Source organism: Polyodon spathula, chromosome 5 (assembly GCF_017654505.1).
Source record: "Polyodon spathula isolate WHYD16114869_AA chromosome 5, ASM1765450v1, whole genome shotgun sequence".
NCBI classification, from domain to species: domain Eukaryota; kingdom Metazoa; phylum Chordata; class Actinopteri; order Acipenseriformes; family Polyodontidae; genus Polyodon; species Polyodon spathula.
Genome location: NC_054538.1, coordinates 37287099 through 37306814, shown reverse-complemented (window position 1 = coordinate 37306814; position 19716 = coordinate 37287099). Strand labels below are relative to the sequence as shown.

At 36.7% G+C, this 19716-nt stretch overlaps 1 protein-coding gene across 1 annotated transcript in view; it reads right to left on the bottom strand.

Moving 5' to 3' along the window:
* LOC121316409 (gamma-2-syntrophin-like) overlaps window positions 1–19716 on the bottom strand; it is a 150122-nt gene that overhangs the window by 98053 nt on the left and 32353 nt on the right. Inside the window, exon 3 of the mRNA XM_041251481.1 lies at window positions 3465–3602. Within this exon, the coding sequence (XP_041107415.1) occupies window positions 3465–3602 (138 nt within the window). The remainder of the gene's footprint in view (window positions 1–3464; window positions 3603–19716) is intronic.

Genomic DNA, 19716 nt, shown 5'->3' with positions numbered 1-19716 from the left:
ATCCCGGAAAATGCACCGCAATACCTGGTCACACAGGTTTGTCGGCAGCAGGAAACATTCATTTTCCATCTTCATCAAGCTATTCCAAAGGTCACAGTGCTTCTGCTGTCCAATTACAAGGCAACTTTCTTGGAAGCATGTTTAATAATTACTCGATATCTGGAAATATTCAAATCAATTACCAAGGAAAATACTAATTATTATTATTATTATTATTATTATTATTATTATTATTATTATTATTATTATTATTATTATTTTCTATGGAAGCATTTTTAACAACTGCACACTAATAATAATCATAATAATCATAATAATCATCATAATAATAATTTTGTGTTCTCTGTTTATTCAATAAAACTGTACAGTTTTAAAAACTTTTTTTTGTACTTGAATACTTTGAATACTTTTGTTTTTTTTCACTACTTTAATTAATCATTGGTGTCCGATTCAGATTCATTCAATATCTCATGCACACTTTGGTTTCCCAATAGTTCAACATTGACATAAATCTCGTCGGTCATGTTTCTTGCTATAAATTAAAATTGTGCACCACTCTTGCTCCCGTGCCTTCCTTCCTCTCTACTCCTCACCTCTCCTTCAGTTTCCTCCTCCTGCCATATGGGGAAGGTGCCAGGGGATACATGCCAGGGCTCCCCACAGTTGAAGCACCACTCCTCCCCCCACAGGCAGATGAGGCAGACTTGCTGTGGCTGTTGCAGCGGCTGCTGTCTCCTTCTCAACCTCCTTTTTCCTCTTCCTCCCATCTTTTTCTCCAAAAAAAAAAATTAGGAGGCGCTGGTGATACCTCTTCTGACACCACGTGTGGCAGGAAATGGCTGAGCTTTGATGTCAGACCAGAAGAAAGCACACACAGGTGAGGTAGCTGCAGTTTCAACAAAAAAAAGACACGGCTTGCGCCGTTTTTATTTTAAATAAAAAAATAAATACAATATTTAAACAAAAACACACACTTGCTCACAGAGCACCGAAAATAAATAATTAAACAAAAATAATCATGGACACAGTAATAACTGTTAAGGTCCGGCTGGGCAGTAGCCTTCACGGATCCTTTAAGTGTTTTTAGTTTCATTTTCTCTTCTCTCTCCACTCTCCTTCCGCCTCTCGAACACCCCACCTGAAGGTATTGAAGTACTGAAGGGAAGTTGATTCCAGACCCTCACGATTCTCTGTGTAAAAAAGTGCCTCCTATTTTCTGTTCTGAATGCCCCTTTGTCTAATCTCCATTTGTGACCCCTGGTGACCCCTGGACCTTTCAGGTCGAAAAAGTCCCTTGGGTCGACATTGTCAATACCTTTTAGAATTTTAAATGCTTGAATTAGGTTGCCGCGTAGTTTTCTTTGTTCAAGACTGAACAGATTAAATTATTTTAGCCTGTCTGCATATAACATGCCTTTTAAACCCGGAATAATTCTGCTCTCTTTTCTTTGCACTCTTTCTAGAGCAGCAATATCTTTTCTGTAGCGAGGTGACCAGAACTGGCCACCTTCTGCACAGGTTTTTAATGTGGATGGGTTCCCATCCACGCTGCAAAACAATAACAAAACACATGGCGCTTTGCGGTCATATATACAAATCCACAATAAACACAATAAACAAATACAAAATAACACAGGGGCAGAGGGGGAGACCCTGTTCTAAAAATAAATAAACAAAATACATTAAACAGCAGGGCTTTCCTACCGCCCTGTTACAGTCACTCTAATTTTTAAAAAAAATAACTATATCAAATCAATATGATGGCTATACAATCGGTTGCACAGTGTTACTTTAGTCGTAATCTTCAATGAGACACAATTGTGCTGGCGACACTATTTGGCAGGGAGACACCAAGTATTGCCAAGTGACACTATTTGGCATAACACTGGTAACTTTCTGGAAGTTCGTTATGTAAGTCTTACAGCAAGCTGATGTTAAGTCCCGTATTTGTCTTTTGAATGGATTCGTGGAATCATTTAATGTTTTTTTATGTTTTTTTTCTTCTTAAGCAAATCTTGCTTGATGAATTAGATTTAAGAGATTTTACTAGACTTTACTAATTTACTAATTTGCGGCACAAACTTGACATTTTTTGTTCTTGGTAACTACCCATGATAGACGTTATTTAAAGCTACAGCACAATCAATTGCATCGTATTGCTAAGGGACAGAACAGTCTAGACTTAAAGAAATCAGCTATCCAATGAAGAAAGGAAGTTAACAAAATTGTAAAGGATAAAAAAAAGATCTTTCTGTGCTTTGCAAAGGGCTTTATTTATTTATTTTCTGCAAAGGGCTGTTTTTTTTTTTAATTTGTAGTAGCTTCAGTATTTTGTTTTTATAACCTTGCTTATAAAATAACTGTGAAGCACTATCATTTTATGAGTCAAATGGCAATAATTTTAAAACGTGATCACATTACCCCCGTTTGGCCCAGCTGCACTGGCTACCTGTAAAGTTCAGGATTATTTTCAAAACTCTCCTGTTCTGCCCTTTATCAGACAGGTCCTGATTACCTCCTCAACCTGCTGACCTGCTATATCCCTGCCTGCAAGATGAGCTCCTCCGACTCTTGCCTGCTTGTTATCCCCAAGCAAAAGTGCACCACACTTGGAGAATGCTTGTTTAGCTTCATGGCTCTGACTCTCGGAACTCTCTCCCAGCTTTGGTGCGTGATGCTCCCACCATCACTCGCTTTAAATCAACTCTCAAGACCCACCTGTTCTCTTTTGCTTTCCATGCTCTTTAAGCCTGATATCTGCTATTAGCTGCTGTGTTGCTGCTACTGTTTCATCTATTATGCTACTATCATGTATTATGCACTTTCCACTGTATTTTCCACATGTACTATTTCATGTATTGTGCTATTATTTCTCTGTATTTAAAGTATTATGGATTTTCTTGTTACTTCATCTTGTAAAGTGCTTTGTGATGGTGGTCCACTATGAAAGGCGCTATGTAAAATAAAGATTGACTGATTAAGGCTGAATACATGGTGACATATAAATAAAAAAATAAAAATGAAACACTGAATTAGAGGCCTAAACTTTCTAAACTGTATGGAAACCCTGCCTTTGTCTAAACAAAATGCATTACAATAAAGGCTAGAAAAAATATATTAATAATTGGATTTCTTTACTAAAAAAGCAAACCTGTTTTGAAATGGAGCAATAGTTCTTTGAGTCACTATACACCACTCATTTATTAAAATGTTCACTTTTGCTCCAGAAAAAGGAAATCTTTAAGAAGAAATGTAAATTGCGACTCATAATATATTCCAGTTTCATTTCTGGCAATTGTATAATGGGATAATCTTATTTATATTAACACACCAGAATGTTATTATTTATGTTTACATTGGGCTAGAGAGTGCCATGGATGGACAACTTTCCATTGAAAGGGAAAATAGTGGGGTTTTTTTGGATTTCAACGGAAAGTCATTTCAAACATCATGAAAGTACTTACGTTTGAATTTGATTCACTTCCACTGATGCAAATGACATCTTGTTTCTGAATTGTTAATATTTCTTTTGTTAGCTTTAGTCGAATGTCATAACAATTATTAGACTCTTCATTATACAGCAATGCTATTCCAGTCTTTGTCTGTTGATATAAAAAAAAAAAAAAAATGTTAGTACAAAAAATACACATCTGTTTTTCAAATAATGTTTTGCTTTTAATCAATGTGTTCACTGGTTTATTCATCCAAGGCTTCTGGTAATGATTAATTACCCTAATGCACAAGGGAATCAATCTTTGAGTATGTAAATTGGAAAGCAATTATTTCTGTACTTATGGAGAGCAACCTTGTTAGCCCCTGAGCTTGTACACCGCTCCTCCATTTATAGAGTATCCACACAATTGTACACGCTAAGGATGCATGTTGGTTATGATTGGTTCAGTCTTTTATCACCTCTTTCAGTAAAACTGAAATGAAAGTTTAAAACCGAAAAACCAAACTCCATTTGTGCAGCCAAGGGAAAGAGACATAACATTATTACACACATGTCATTTTTATTTTAAGTGTGGCAAATACGCTCAATACGGTGTTATCGCATTACTTATACCAATGTATTATACAACTCAACACGATAAATAATAAAGTAATGTATTGTTATTGATAATTTTCTTGGTACCCCACAGTGTTGCACTGTTGGTTGTAAATGGCAAATCGCATCTCAGTAGAACTGTAGATCAGGTGATTTACAATAGATACATATGACTCTGGTTGAGGCCGTCAACACTTGGATTTGGTCAATAAGCCGATATAATGCGACATTTCATTTAAAACAATTTCAAGATATCTGTCTGCAATATCCCTTTCGTTTAGCTTCAGCCGATTTAGTCTAGTTTCACAGTGGTTCCGGACCTCAACTAATATTTTCTTTCAAAACTTTTGCATTTGGCTGTTTTGGTCAGTTTAGCATCATTGCTTAATTTGTAATTAGGTCTACAAAGAGTAATTTAACAGACATGACGCACTCAACTTTTCTAACTCAAAAAGTACTAGATTCCTCTTTTCACTTTCTAGGAGGCATTTTTTTTAACAAAAGGTTTAAGTTAGGGTACGCAAGCTGAATGTTTGCATATGAAAACAGCCATAGACATCTGAACACTGAGACTAAATATGAAACTACGGTTACCCCTACGGAGGGCTGTCAGAATAAATCAGTAAGTCTTGTCATAAGTCTTTATTTATGTTGCCGTATTACAATTACTAAGGTATGTTAATACTAACTGTCTATATGCAGCAAAGACTGCAATGAGCTCCCAAAAATGCTGCTGGCTTCGTGCTGAAACAGCCAATGCTTTTTCATTGTACAAAAAAGATGTGGTTTTGGTTGTTTGGTTTGGAATTTAATGCAAATATCGGTTTTGGTTTGTGAAAATCATAACCATTGCATCTTAATCGCAAAACTGAACCATTTGGTTCAGTTTTGTCTTTTGTCATAATGTTTGGTTTGGAATTTAATGCAAATATCGGTTTTGGTTTGTGAAAATCATAACCATTGCATCACAAGTCCACGCAACAAAGAATTGAAGAATTAGAGCAATATATTCAAATATTCAAGTGGCAAATGGTTACATCCTACCAATAGCAATTATGTTTTCTTGCAGTGTGACAACCCTTCTGAAAGCCTATAAAATCAAATACCTAGCAGATTAACATACTTTTAGTTGTATAAGTAATGTACTATTATATTCATCCACCAGCTCAAGAGGAGCTTGCAAGTGGATAACAGCAAGCTACCAGCCTCTGGAGGACAAAGGCCAGCCCTGCAGGTGACCTCTTGACCTCATTACAATAAGGAGAAACAGTTTCATGGCAATTTTGTGTCTCTAACCTGTGGGAGAGCCAAAGCCAATGCAACGCTCTCGCTGGAATCCCCAGCTAAGACTGATAACGTTGCATGGCCAAGTCATGACCCTGCAATCCCCTGACTGTTTCCAGCGCTCACCCATGCCTTTGCCAGGTGAGCAACTTGGGGACTACACATTTTGCATAAATTGCAAAGATAGAAAGAAGGAATTTATTTTTGACTGTTTCAAGCTAAAGGAGAAGAGAAAAATCAGTTGTGTACACTTGCTTATTTTTTAATGTGCTACATAATTCAGTTCACTTAAGCTGTTTTGGCTGTCAGTCTTGAACTTGTAAGAATACCTGGAAAAACATTCAGATTAATCAAGAAGAAGCCGGGGCAAGAAAAGAAAAGCACAGAGGAGTAAGACACAATGAGAAAACAACCCTTATTACAAAGGCATAGTATGAAACATTAAGCAGAATGCTGGCACCAAAGAGGCAATCATTCACTCTGTGATAGAATAAATCATATTGAGATGTGTTTCGCCCTGACAGATAAGAAATACACAGGGGCAGATGTAAGGAGATTTTTTTTTTAGCCTATCCACATTCAAGTACAGTCTCTCTCACCAGCTTTGATGTAACTTGACCATCAGCATCCCATTTTGGTATTGCTATCTAAGATTACCTTCAGTTTAGGATTTAGGGAGATTGAAATGTGAGTTTTGTGTTATTTCATCTAAAGATGTCAGTATTGTGTTTTCATTGCACCCATGAACTGGCAGACTAATTCAGTGATATCTTAGAAATGCTTAAGATGATCACACAAGACAATGCTTTGTCTTCAACTTCTTTTAAAATATATAACTGCCTCTCACTTTTGTCTGACTCAAACTCAGTGGAGTTTGTTACATGTCAAATTTAGAATATACTTTTATCCCTCATGCAATATTTTGTGACTGCAATACTAATACAATTCAAACTCACTCAATCATAATTAAATAATTCTAAATAATTCACAAAACAGGAGCAAGGGCCGCATGGAGTAAAACTCTGGGACTTGAAATAGGAATTATGTGCTGCGACTTTAGAAAGCGGACAGGATTTCCCCTTGGCTTGCGGGCAGCCGCCTTTGTGAAGGTGAGACTGAGCTAATTGGCCTCCAAGGCTGGGAAGCAAGCGTTACTTCCCCCAAGGGGAAATGAACATAAGGACAGTGGAAAGATCAAAGAGAAGTCTCTTCGGCTTACAAGGATTTCATATGCTTAGGGAGACTGGCGCAGCCAGACCTCCGAAGCAGAGCCATGAGAGGATACAGAAAGGCTGAAAAGAACGAATAAGACATGCAAAGGAGGGGTATTCGGAGAGGAAGCCTGGCACAGATGAAAGTAGATAGTTAGTAAAGAGTACAGGGTTTCCCCTTCGCTCACAGAGAGCCATCCTCGTAGAGGTGAGACCGAACTGATCGGCCTCGAAGGCTGGGAAGCAACCATTACTCCCCCCCCAAGGGGAACCTACAGTGATAGAGAACAGGGAATCAAGAGAGTGTTAGATTTGGCCGGTGGTCCCCTCTGGCTCAAGGAGAACCTTCCTGGCTGAGGGCAAGGCCACCGCGGCTGGGCCTCTAAAGTTGGGAAGTAAGCTTCACTAGCTCCCAGAGAGGGACCGTAGTGGAGGAGGAGGGGAAGATGGAGGAAAACAAAAAAAAAGTAAACAAAAATAGAGTGCAACCCAGGGCTTAAATAGGGAGATTAATTGACAGATTGGTAGGATGTAACCGGAGAGGAGCCCTAGATCTAGCCCCCCCACCCCCCCGAACCAAACTAAGGGTACAAAACTAAAACTAGTTTTCTTTTCTTTTTATTTTAATAATAATATAACTCATTGCTGGTTTCCAGCATTGTAAAACAGTGTGATCTATAAATATCTAGAGTAAAAGTCAGATGATAGAAGTGTGAAATTCAGGAAGAAAACTATACATACAAGAACAACAACAACAATAATAATAATGAAGAAGAAAAAGAAGGTAAAAAAAGTAAAATGTTAATTTTAAGATAATCAAGTTAGAAATGTATTTTCTGTATGCAATCTAGACAAGCAATATATTTTGAAACCTCTAAAAACCAGTGACATCATTTTAATGATTGTATTGCTTAATGGGTCCTAAAATATATAATACACATTTGAAGATGCAGTAGGTTTAATTTCCCAGCTTGTCTTTCAGCCTTTTTCATTTGAAAATACTCACTGCTAGATGTGATGTGCTCAGCAATTGTCTGAATGTTTATATTTATATCTGTGTACACCACAAAACAGGCATTTAACCAGCAGGTACACAATGTATCTGCCTGGTCAGTAAAAAGGGAACAGTCATTTCAAGATAGGAGTTGTTCACCTCAAAGGGCTATATAGAAAACAAATGGCAAACACAAAGCCAATTTCAAGCAAGCCAAAGAGAAAAACAAGCAATCTTAGCTTTTGACAGTAGACACTTTTCAATCTCACAGATTCCTGCATTTTCAATTTTTCTGTCCTTTGGCACACATAACCAGGCTAACCTAATTGAAGAATGACCTTTACGGGTACTTTAAATGAAATGGACTGTGCATGGTATGTGCATCTCTCAATACATATTGCAATTTATGTAAATAGCTTCACAATTCTAACAAAAAAATAAACATTATTACAGAACATTGACATCTTACAGGCCGGAAATTAGAGTGGAATATGCTAAAATCACACCAACATTCTGTTAGAAGTGCTTGTTTAATTATAGCATGGTTGTCCAAAAGGGGCATGATTTTGATAACACAGGGGCAATGCAGTCGTGCTGCAGGGTGTGGTCTGTCCCAGGAGAATGATTTTTATGAAATCTAGGGCCTGTCGCAAGTGTAATCTGACACAATGTATTTATGCTACACCAATCACTGCCGAGTGGGAGGTGAAATCTGCTGACCAATCGTGGGTCAGTAACATTCCCTTTCAGAAGCTGTTTGCGCTTGTGCCAGGATGCTCAGCAATTTTGAATTGAAAAAAGAGTAAGCAGCGCTAGCTCTGTATTTTTGTAAACACAAATGATCACCTCCTCGCCGGGCTGCATTATCTACAGATGGGGGGGTCTCTCAGTCAGGCCAAATTTCACCCCCCACTGTAGTTGTAAATGAGTAACGTGACAATACAGTTTTGCCATAAAGAGTCAACAGAGTAAAAACTAAAACATATTTTTGTGTTTTTTTATTGGTATTTAATCATAATGTTTTACTTATATTGCTTTTGTTATTTATCATTTCTAAATGTTTTACATTGTTTTACGCTCAGCAGTTTTGAACTGAGAAAAAGGAGAAGCATCGCTAGCACTATGTAGCAGCATGAAGTGGAATTTGGAAGCACACAAGCAACTCGCAGACAGAAGAACTGCACAAGAGTGCCAAAAACGGTTCAGCGATGTCTGGCGGAGGAACAAACACAAATTATCATCTGCTCACAGAGCTGCAGTATCTTCAGATGGAGGTTGCTCAATAATTAGTTTCCCCTCATATATATATATACACAAACACACTCTGGCATGTGCTCTCTCTCTCTCTTACTTCCTCCTCGTTTTAGTGTCTGTAACACACACCCAATCACAGCATTTGTGTATATATATCACTTTATATATATATATTATATATATATATATATATATATATATATATATATATATATATATATATATATAACAAGGCAGGGAGGGGTTAAAAGCCTCCCTGCTAGAACATGTGCAATTGCTCATTTATTTAATTGTATTATTTGTTAATTGTTTTGGCAGTTGGCATGAGAATTATAAATTAGAGCCAGCTGCACACACTTGTTATTGTGGGACATATAAGCCTCACAGTTTGCTAATTCAGGGCTGCTGAGTAGAAGGAAGCAGGAAGGTATGTGCCCTGCTGCGAAGCAGTCACAGGAGAGGTACTGTGTGTACTTTGTTAAACTGTGTGTTTTAGTTTTAACAGGCAAAAAGCTTAACTGTTTAGGTAAGTTCCTGAAGTGTGCAGTCAGTGCTCCAAAGGAGCTAGGTGTTTATTTTGTTTTTGTTTATTTGTGTATTATTAAACGTGCACATAAGCGCTAAAATGTCAAGTTTTGTGAATTGGGTCTTATTTTAAAGGGGCAAACGAACGTGAGTGAGAACGGTTCCATTACAATATATATAATGTGAACAGTGAAAAAAATGTAAAGAATTGTTAGGCTACTTAAAACTTGCGCTGGCTACACAAAATTGTGTAACTGGCTTATATATTTCTATCCCTTACCATTTAAAATAATTGCATATGTATTCAGCAAGTTTTTTATTTATTTATTCATGTATTCATTGTAAACCTATGCAATTCATTAAAAACCACTGGCAAAAGCGTTAATTGTCTATTTCATTTAATAAATGCATAGTAAAAGCATATAGTAAACAACAACTATTAATGAATAGAGCCCAATGTTCATGTTTTTGATTGATGATGGAATTAAGTTAGATAGAAAAAAATATAAAATACACAGGGTTCTGTAGACATTATTAAATAAATTGGTCCCTCCCCGCCCCCAGGGGGGGCGGGGGGGGGGGGGGGGGGGGGGGGGAGCGAGGAGTGCATATATATATACTTTAGTTTTGTCTTTACGTTCCTCATCTCTTTTTTCTCTACGTTTCACCTCCTTCTACCCCCGGCGATGATGATTGCACTCCAAAAGAGTCTGCCTGAGATGTCTCTTTCAAAACACAAATGCAGCACTGAGCGTCGGCTTTGTGCCACATCAAAATCACTTCACAATGAAATGTTAATGATGCCACGCCTCAACGGTTATGCCAACCTCTGGCGCTGGCGCTAGTGCTAGCCCTAAAAGACGACGCAAAGCATGGCTCCGAAATTGCATTCCAGTGCAAAAACTTTTAGCTCTAAAAATCATGCCAAAACAACATTTGCACTAGTTCCACTACAAAATAGTTATTACAAGACACATATTTAGTAACTAGTGACTACAATGCAATCATTGTAACTATTAAGCACTTTTTAAATTACTTGGTAAGTACTTACTGTGGTGACTGGTGTTACCAAGCAAAAAAGGATTGCAAAGTGAATTTTCCCATTGAGTGCACTTACATTACCAGGTAGCAATAGTGGCCATGTAAATACATTGTATAACTGTGCACTCAAAATACAAAATATCAATAACAATATAGTTTTCATGCAATGACCCAGTAATTACTACGTTATGTGCAACAGTACAACATGTTGTGCATTTCAACAAACTTCTATGCCCTGATTCACCAACAATACCTCAGTCTTTATTTATATGGAGGGCAATTGATCATCCAGGTTTCTTTAATAAAGGTCAATTTTTAATAAACACTGACAATGCTGTCAATCTGTCTTGATCTATGGCGAAGATAGCAGTTCACTAGTGCATAGCAGAAGTCCTCAAACTTGTTTTATTTGTGATAAGGGCAGCCCAGATCTCTGGGAAGTGAATGACAGCTTTGCATTTCTGTCCCACGCTATCTCTGGCAGTATGCTGCCTAATTTCCTCTAATGATTATACTCAAAGCACCAGACTTCATTTTACTTTGGCCTTGAACATCCATTACATGAAAATTACTTTTCTTGTTTACTGCTGTTTGTAAACTCTGTTCATTTCAAAGTTTTCTCTGTAACCTTTTAACGTTGATGACTGACTTTGTCATCTGGTTTCTTAAAGAGCAAGGAGAACAGTAGCAACATATTAATGGATCTGACATATTGTTTTTTGGGGTTTTTCTGTGAGGTTTTTAATCAGCCAAGATTTTTTTTTTGTTGCAGTTCTCACATACTTTTTCCCTTTGATTTATCAGTTTGACCAATTTCACATGTGTTAGCTTTTATAGACATGTTGCCCTTCATTAATCAAAGCCCTTTACTCTACAGTTTGCATCATTTGTGTTAATGGAAAATACATCAGACAATGACACTTAACTATAGCTATTAAGAAACAATTGAAACAGAATGGTTTTTAAATATTGTTTAATTGGATTCCCTTGGATTTTATGTTATATATGCACATTTATATAAATTAATTTCAGACTTACAGAGGTAAATAAATTAATTACATTTTATATTAATATAGTGATAATGACATTGCTGTGACTGTGTTCCTTGGTAATAATTAAACTTCCATTTTTACCTTGTAATAAGACACAGGAATGCTACTACCACTTAAATCTCAAATCTATTTATCACTGGAGCTCAAATAATACAACACACCTAATTTCAGTTTTGAAACCTGCAGCATCTTTGCTTTCTTTTGTTTGGCCTCAAATCTTGGGTGCATAATCTGTGGCCCAGATCATCGCTCCCTCTCACAAACTCCTATGATGCTCCTCCAGATGGGCCATTAGTTTGCTCACTCTCTGAAACACTGGTTGAGCTACTGGATGTGTACAAATATATAGTAAAGTGTAAGTTAGAAAACATTGTGACATCGCTGTTTGTAGCAGAGAACAGTTGGGAAACTGACACTGTTGCTGTTGCACTTAGAAATGCAAAACAAAAATAAAAAATAAATAAATAAAAATGCTGTTCTGTTAATGACATAATTAAAGTGGAGTCGTTAACAGCCTGGCTGGATAGATCAGTCCCAGCCACAGTATGGTTACCTTGATAACAATTGTAACACCAATTACCCTGACACAGTCAAGGTCCAATAGAGGGTGGTCCCCTGCCTGTGGCTGCAGTTGTTTTTCTGTTTGAAATAATTTCATTTTTGCCATTTGCTTAAAGCCATTAAAACTGCATTGCAGAATTCCTCTGGTGTGGGTGTTCTTTTTTATTTTCTTCGTATAATTTAGTCACCTCACTGACTTGTATTTCTCATTTGTTCAATTTGACCATTAACCAAATTCTCCTAAGACTAACAGAACCCACTTACATTAACTTCTCTTGGCATATTAACAGACAATGATACTGATATTACATTAAATTGTAATGTTCTAGATAGGCAGAAAAACAGATTTCACATGCTGAATTCGAATGAGTTTTTTCCTCAAATATTCAAAATAAGTAAAATTTGCACAACTTGTTTTTAAAGGAGAAACAGGAAATCCCTCATCCAACATTTGCTAAACCTATATGTTTCTACAGTTTAACATATAGTTAAGTCCTATAATTGAGTCCTAGCCCATACCACAAGAATGATTATATGTACTTTATGTTATTCAAGAAGCCATAGTTAGACTTAGACTTCTCAATGTCCTTTAAACTAGATGGCCCAACTTGAATTACTACAATAGCCAAAGAATCATTCAGTGGCAACAAAACCAAAACCAAAACAAAACAGAACACAACACTGCCTTGGACATTAACCAAGTTAAAATATCCTGGTACATACAACAGGTAAGTCAGAACGAGGACACTGATAGTGATTCATTTATTTATTTATTTTAATTAAAAGACAATATATAAAAAAGTAGTTTTTGAAGACTGGTGTAATCATTTCCAATTTTATAATGCATGTTAGAGTTTTCTGGGATGTTTACTTCCACACATCATCTCTATAATACATACCTTTGGATTATTTTATGAATAGACAAAATCATCAAGGATAGCTCTGTACAGAATATACTGAAAACATGAAATAGTAATTTAAAAAAAAAAAAACAATTGATTATTAACATTTTCATACTAGGTTTTAATACCTGCTATCACTTACCTTCTCTCGCTCTAGTTCCTACCACCAGAGATACACTAGTTTCCACAATGAATCAGTAACTTCATTGCATACAACATCTACTTCAAGCTACTTGGTTCTATTGTTTATGCTTGCTTTCCCAGTGTGTCCTGAACCACAACTGCAGTTGTGACAAGACTGAATGGTAATTAGGAGGGTGAAGGTTTGCTGTCCAACAATCTCTGGACTAGTATTGTGAAAACCGTATTTGTCAATTAAAAGACATTTGGTATCACTCTACATTACAGGGCATACATAACCATGTAATGTAATGGTACTGGCATGGCAACAACAGTACCAATGCAACAGAATGTATTGTTCAAAAGGCTACTACCATGTAATTGCAAAGTGGTTACCAAGTAGGTTAAGGAATCATTTGTATTAACCCAGTTATTTCTGCCAGTGCAACCAGAAATGTATACCTATACTACAGGTTTTGTTTTTTTTTTAATAAAGTTTTTTATGTCACAACAGAACCTAAGGAACAACTAATTGTAAAAGGCTGATCTTTTTAATGCTGTTACTTGTACATAAGCTACGTATTTAAAGCTTCTCAACCTGATGGCTTGTGAAGAGTAAAAGGACGGTAATTATTAATCATGCCTGATTACTGTGCATGCACTAATTAAACAAGGCTTTATCGCTTTTTGTAATGAGTAAGAACCTGTAAATCAAGACCAAGCTGGTAATCACTTTTGTTGCTCTAATGGCATTTTTACTCAGGTAATCGTAATGTTTCTTGCTGATAATTGAGTCAGTTTTATTAAGTGTTAAACCCTGTTTTTTTTTTTTTTTTTTTTTAGAAACAAACATAAAAAGTTATCTGTTTTTTTGTGTGTGGGTGGTTGTATCCAGGAGCAGCATTCATTTATGTTAAAGCAATGATGAGATAACACAGCATACAGATCTAATTCTAGCTTGTCAGGTGTAATACTGGAAACAGTCCTTGCAAATTATCATTAGCTAACCTCATATGACCCACTAAATGAATGTTTTGTGAAATGTTAATAAATAATATGAAAATCCAATTCAATGTAAGATGTTGTGGCAGAGCAAAGCTCTGCCCTTTTTAAATTGGCAGGGATGGGGTTAATTTCCCCTACCTGCCTGGGTTTATTATGTTCAGGTGGCTGGGGTTGATTAGGTTAATTAACGATCAATCAGCGCCCAGCCACCTGACATAAAAGGAGGCCTCTGCTTCTCATTTAGGAGGAGGGAGCTGAGGAAGCAGGTTGGTGGTGTTTGGTAGATGATTTTTGAATTTTGATAAATCCAGTGAAGGCATTGCCCAGCCTGGAAATTGTTATTTTTGTTAGTTTTGCTTTTTGTCTTTCTTTTTGTGTTTAAATCATTTTGTTTTGGCCCTTGTGCCCTTTTATTTCAAAAAAAAAAAAAAAAAAAAAAGCAAAAACATTAAAATGTGTACCAATGTGTACAATGCAGCAGCATGATTTATTTTGTGCTAACAGGGGCCTACAGGATAAAGTAAAAAAGTGTGCTAGGTATGCATTTGATTTTACTACTGTACTGTATATTGTATAGGCCTACTGTACAGATTTATATTTTCACATAATGTAATATGTAGCCCATCCAAAACACATACGTGTTATTTCAGCATAACGATTTATACATTTAAAATCCATTGAGCACTAGCTATGTGTGTGTGTGTGTCAGGATGTAGTGGGTGGTGCAATAGAAATTACGTCACAACTTCCACTTTCCAATCCAACCCACGATGGGTGCTTTTTACTGTAGATCACACCATATTCCTTCAGTGCAGCTGGTGCCAGGGTTATGCAATGTGGCGCAGGGGTCTGTGACCAATCGGTTTTCCATGCAAAGCATGCAGTTCTGAACTGGTCATCCCTTTCAGTCCTTGCAGTCTGTAAAATGGTAAGCCACAAAACAGGTAGCAAAACAACAAAGGCAATACAATCTGGCTCCAAACACTCGAAAGCGAGCTTCCCAAAACTGCTTCCTTAAATACTGCCAGACCTACCAAAATGGCGACCTCAGGTCTCTGCTGTGCCCGGATGTCAGCCCTTCCGGTCAAGAACACCCCTATCTTTGAGCGCAGCACCCTCACAGTTCGGGAGGGAGATTTTTTTGGTGAAAATTAATCATCCCCATGATTTATGTGTCAGAATTCGCCGTGCCTGCAACTACTTGTGTCACATGACTGACGTAGTGCCATTGTGATTGGTCTAGTTTACACTGCCACCTAATTTGTTTTCTTGGTATTTTGTGAAGTGCTTTGATAAACATACCCATAGATGACATGGCATGATAAGACTCAATTTAAATTTTAAGTTGTTGTAGTCTAAGGACTTGTAAAATGTGCACAAGATTACCCAGTTTCAAATGGCAGTTTTGTTAGCGCCCTGCTGTATGTATGTGACTGCTAGAAATACTGCAGATTCAGTAGGTCAAGCTATCAGAATTAGTACGGGGTATACCAAATTAACCCTTTCTTATTTTATTTTCAGCTCTTGATTTGAACTTTTCATTATGTTTACCAAATCAAATCCAACAAACATCAGTGGAGTATTTTTAAACCTCCCATGCACAGCGCTTGTTAAAGAATTTGTCAAAACAATATGCAATCAATAATTTAAAGTCAGTCTGTGGGAAAGTAAAATAAAATGTGTGTTCTTTCTTCCTACCCCCTGAGTTCATTTCATAAAATAGTTTATTTTACAAACAGCAGGACTGTGAGTAATTTACATCAGACAAAGACATTATAACCAAATACAGTGAGTGTAGTTGTCCTGTGAACCATGTTAGCAGTTATACAATTATTGAAAACATCATGATAATATTAGTGCCAAAAATGCCATTTTTTCAGTCGCAAAAATTGCGTAATAAGACTCACAAACAATTTTGGATTTGCAGTATGTAGCTATTCTGATTCCAGACTATTTTTGTTTTAAAACAGACATTTATTGGGGAGGTTTATTTGTGCCACATATTTATTGTCCGTGGCCAGATTAATGTTCCCTGAATATGTAGAACTATACATTAACATAAAAGTAATATTGCTACGCAATGTGGCTTTTATGTTCATGTATAGTTTTTGATTGGGTATTTAAAATCTGGTGTTTAAAATGTTCTATGATTTGTATGGTGCCCAACTGCCCCTTTTAAAAATAACCTCTACACTGCCACATCTGTAGACAAACAGCTTTTTTTCTGGTAGTAATGAATGCATTGTAACTCTCCGTGTACTGTAATTACCCTCTCTGTATTTCCTGCTGCTGCTTTGTTTACCTTTGTGTCTGTGTAATCCTTGCCTGCCTGTGTGGTTTATGTGTGTACCATGTGATTGACGCTGTCTGTGTGCGTTCCCATTGGTCCGAAGTGTGTGACCGAAGGCCAATGGAATGTGTGTGTCACTCTGCCCCTGGTCTACATACGGGGGCGGAGCTAAGAGTATAAGAAGGGGCTGGGCCCAGCATTATGTCATCTTGTTTGTGAATGTCTATGTATCCTGTGAAGCTAACACACGTGTGGACTAGAGCGTGCTAAATAAAAAGCATTGAACCAAAACAAGCATCTCTGTGTTTTCTGCCTCTTGCACAACACTTTACAATATACATGGGGGGCCCTGGGTTACCCTTATCTTTTTATGATTCATACCCTTTCCCAAGCTCACAGAAGCATCTAGAAAGCAGGGCATAATGTACACTATGATGTACTTTAATATTTTAATATTTTTACTCTTAGGTCATAGGTTACCCATTCACCGTTGTCTGTGCGTACTTAAGTACAAACCATAACTGAACAGATGTTTTATCGTTTAAGTTAGGGCTATAAAACATGGAGTTAAATTCAAACTGTAAAACCATTTGCAGATGCAGTTGTATCCTGTATACATTTTTATTATATTATTATTAATAGTTACATTTTTAAAAACATTACTGTAACTTCATTTGGAAGTTTAGTTGAAATTATTTAACTATAAAAAAGTAGTTTGTAAAGGATGGGAAATAGAACGCAGTAGAACACACTTTTCAAAAGTTGTAGTATCATTAAAAGGCAAATTTATGTAAAATAAAATACATATATTATCATTATCATTATTATTCACATTTTCTATTTTACATAATTTAGTTTTGTTCGTCAAGGGGCTTTATTTTTAAGTGCATAAGCAAATGAGAGGAATAAAATATTATAATGGTATAATATGGCTTTACTTGTGCACTTTCCTTATGTTTCTGCAGGGTTCTTTAATGTAAATTTTGACCCTTGTTATTATTACCATAAAAAAAGAAGAAACAGTACTAAGGTGAATATATACTTTTGGTTGTCTAACCATTAATATTACATTATATTCAAATATGGTATATATGTATGCCATATATATATATATATATATATATATATATATATATATATATATATATATATATATATATATATATATATATATATATATATATATATATATATATATATATATATATATATATATATATATATATATATATATATATATATATATATATATATATATATATATATATATATATATTAGCTCAAAGAGCCAGCTTAATACAGTATATATTTTTTCTTTTCCTCATCTTGGTATGACAAGTTTTCAAACTGTCTGGAAATGAGTAGCCATTACACTGATAAATCAGTGAAATTGGCGGGGTATGGGACTTGTAGTTTTTAATGTGTGATTAACAATGGGCAGTGGACACCAATAAACTACATTCCCAGAGTACATTACGATTGAGTTGTGAGAGTTTAGATCTGCGGTTTATTTATTTATTTATTTATTAATGTTTTATACTGTCAGCTAAAAAAAAAAATCTAGTGGTGCCTATGTGTCGCATTTTTTGTTGCATATGTGATCAAATTAGTCGCACTGTAGAGCCCTGTTGTTGTTATGTTGTTTTGTTTCCAATTTAGTTCCTGAGAATAGTCACCACAGTTATTATTATTCAGGTGTACTTGCCGCTTGCTGAGTGTTATTGTTTTTTGTAAAACAATACAGTTGGCAGTTAAGAAAAGGCTTAATGCAAAAGGTTGGACTAATCCACTACACCTTCATTAAAGTACAGTTTTATACATTTACATGTTAAGGTAATGTCTCTTGGTTTAAACATTATGGACCCAATATTGGAAAGGTTTGCGCACCGTGCAGAGGGGTATGCGCATCGCAAGTGGTCGTTGTGCCGAAATTGTGCCAAGTTGCCATATTCGAAACGTCCTTTTGCACGTCACAATCCATTCTGCGCTGTGCAGAAATAAAATGTACGCATTGCGCAATATGGGAGGAGTGACTGACAATATGCGTGATCCTGGTATATTCGAAGGTATGCGCCAAGCACAAAACCAGGTTTGTGATGGGCAGAATAAGGATTGTAAAAGGACTGCGTTAACTCTGCGCACACTACCATTCCAGCACTGACTACAAACAGGCAACAATGGGAAACGTGGGTAGCATGCAGCGTGTCCGTCGATGTGAATGATGCAAGGCACACCCAGCAACAGCAACACCGACATAGGCAAAGATATGTTGAAAGGGCCCACCGGCCTCGTCAGACAAATGAGCAAATTCGTGTCCAGGTATCGTCTCGACTCATCTATGCCACATGCTGCATGATGGCCTGGCTAGAACAAACCCGCGCAATCATGCCTTGTCTGAGCAATTGGTAGTGACTGTCTGTATGTGTATCCTGGCTAGTGGGAAATTCCAGAAGGTAGAAGGTGATACAGTGGGGATCACCCAGTCAGCTATGTCCGCCACCTCGACCTGTTCATAACCGCGTTTCTGCGACGTACTGAGGAACATATTAAATTCCCCAGTACCAGAGCAAACAGTGAGGAGATAATGCAGTGTTTTTATCAGGTCGCGCACCTGCCACTGCACCCATATTGCTATCCGGGTACCTGTTCCAGTTGTCCTGTTCTATCAGGATTCCAGCTGTATTGGGAATAGTGGGAAATTTGAATAGCTACTCCATGCCATGTAAACAGGGTATGAATCCATCAGTACAATGAATACCAGTATTCCGAAAACGTGATACCAAATACCCATCGGAATACTAGCTCTTCTAGACACTTTATTCAGAAAACCAGTTTTTTTCTAGACACACAAGTCATTGTTTTATAATCTAGAATAAATAAGACGATGGCTTGTGTGCCCAACAAAGCCTTTGCAAAAACTGTGCACAAATATACTGGTATTTGTATGACCCCAAACTGGTTGCCGACTATGCAATATCTTCCTATTTTTTTAAAAAAAGTTTTTTAGTAGATCAACAGTCAATATCTGTGTGTGTGTGTGTATATATATATTGTGAGGAAAGGGTAGTGGCGCCTTTAAGGAATGGCGGTGCTTTCGGAGAAATTACACAACCCAGAGAACCTGGTGCCAATTAATTAAGTGGGTTTCTGGGTTTAAAAGAAAGCAGGGCAGAGCCATAGGGAGGTTGGTTGTTTGGGAGAAAACACGGGCTGTTGGCTTCTGCAAGAAGGTAGCGTGATAATTTCAGTATTGTGATAAAACATTGTAAAGTAAAGCAATATCGGGTTATGTTAAAAATACCGTTAGTATTTAGTTTTATGAAAAACGTAATTTTCCCTCTTGGTGAGGTAGTCTTTTGTTTTAATTGCGGAAATTTATTTATTTTCTTTTTAAGAGTATTATTAGAGGAGTAGTACTTCGTATCAGTT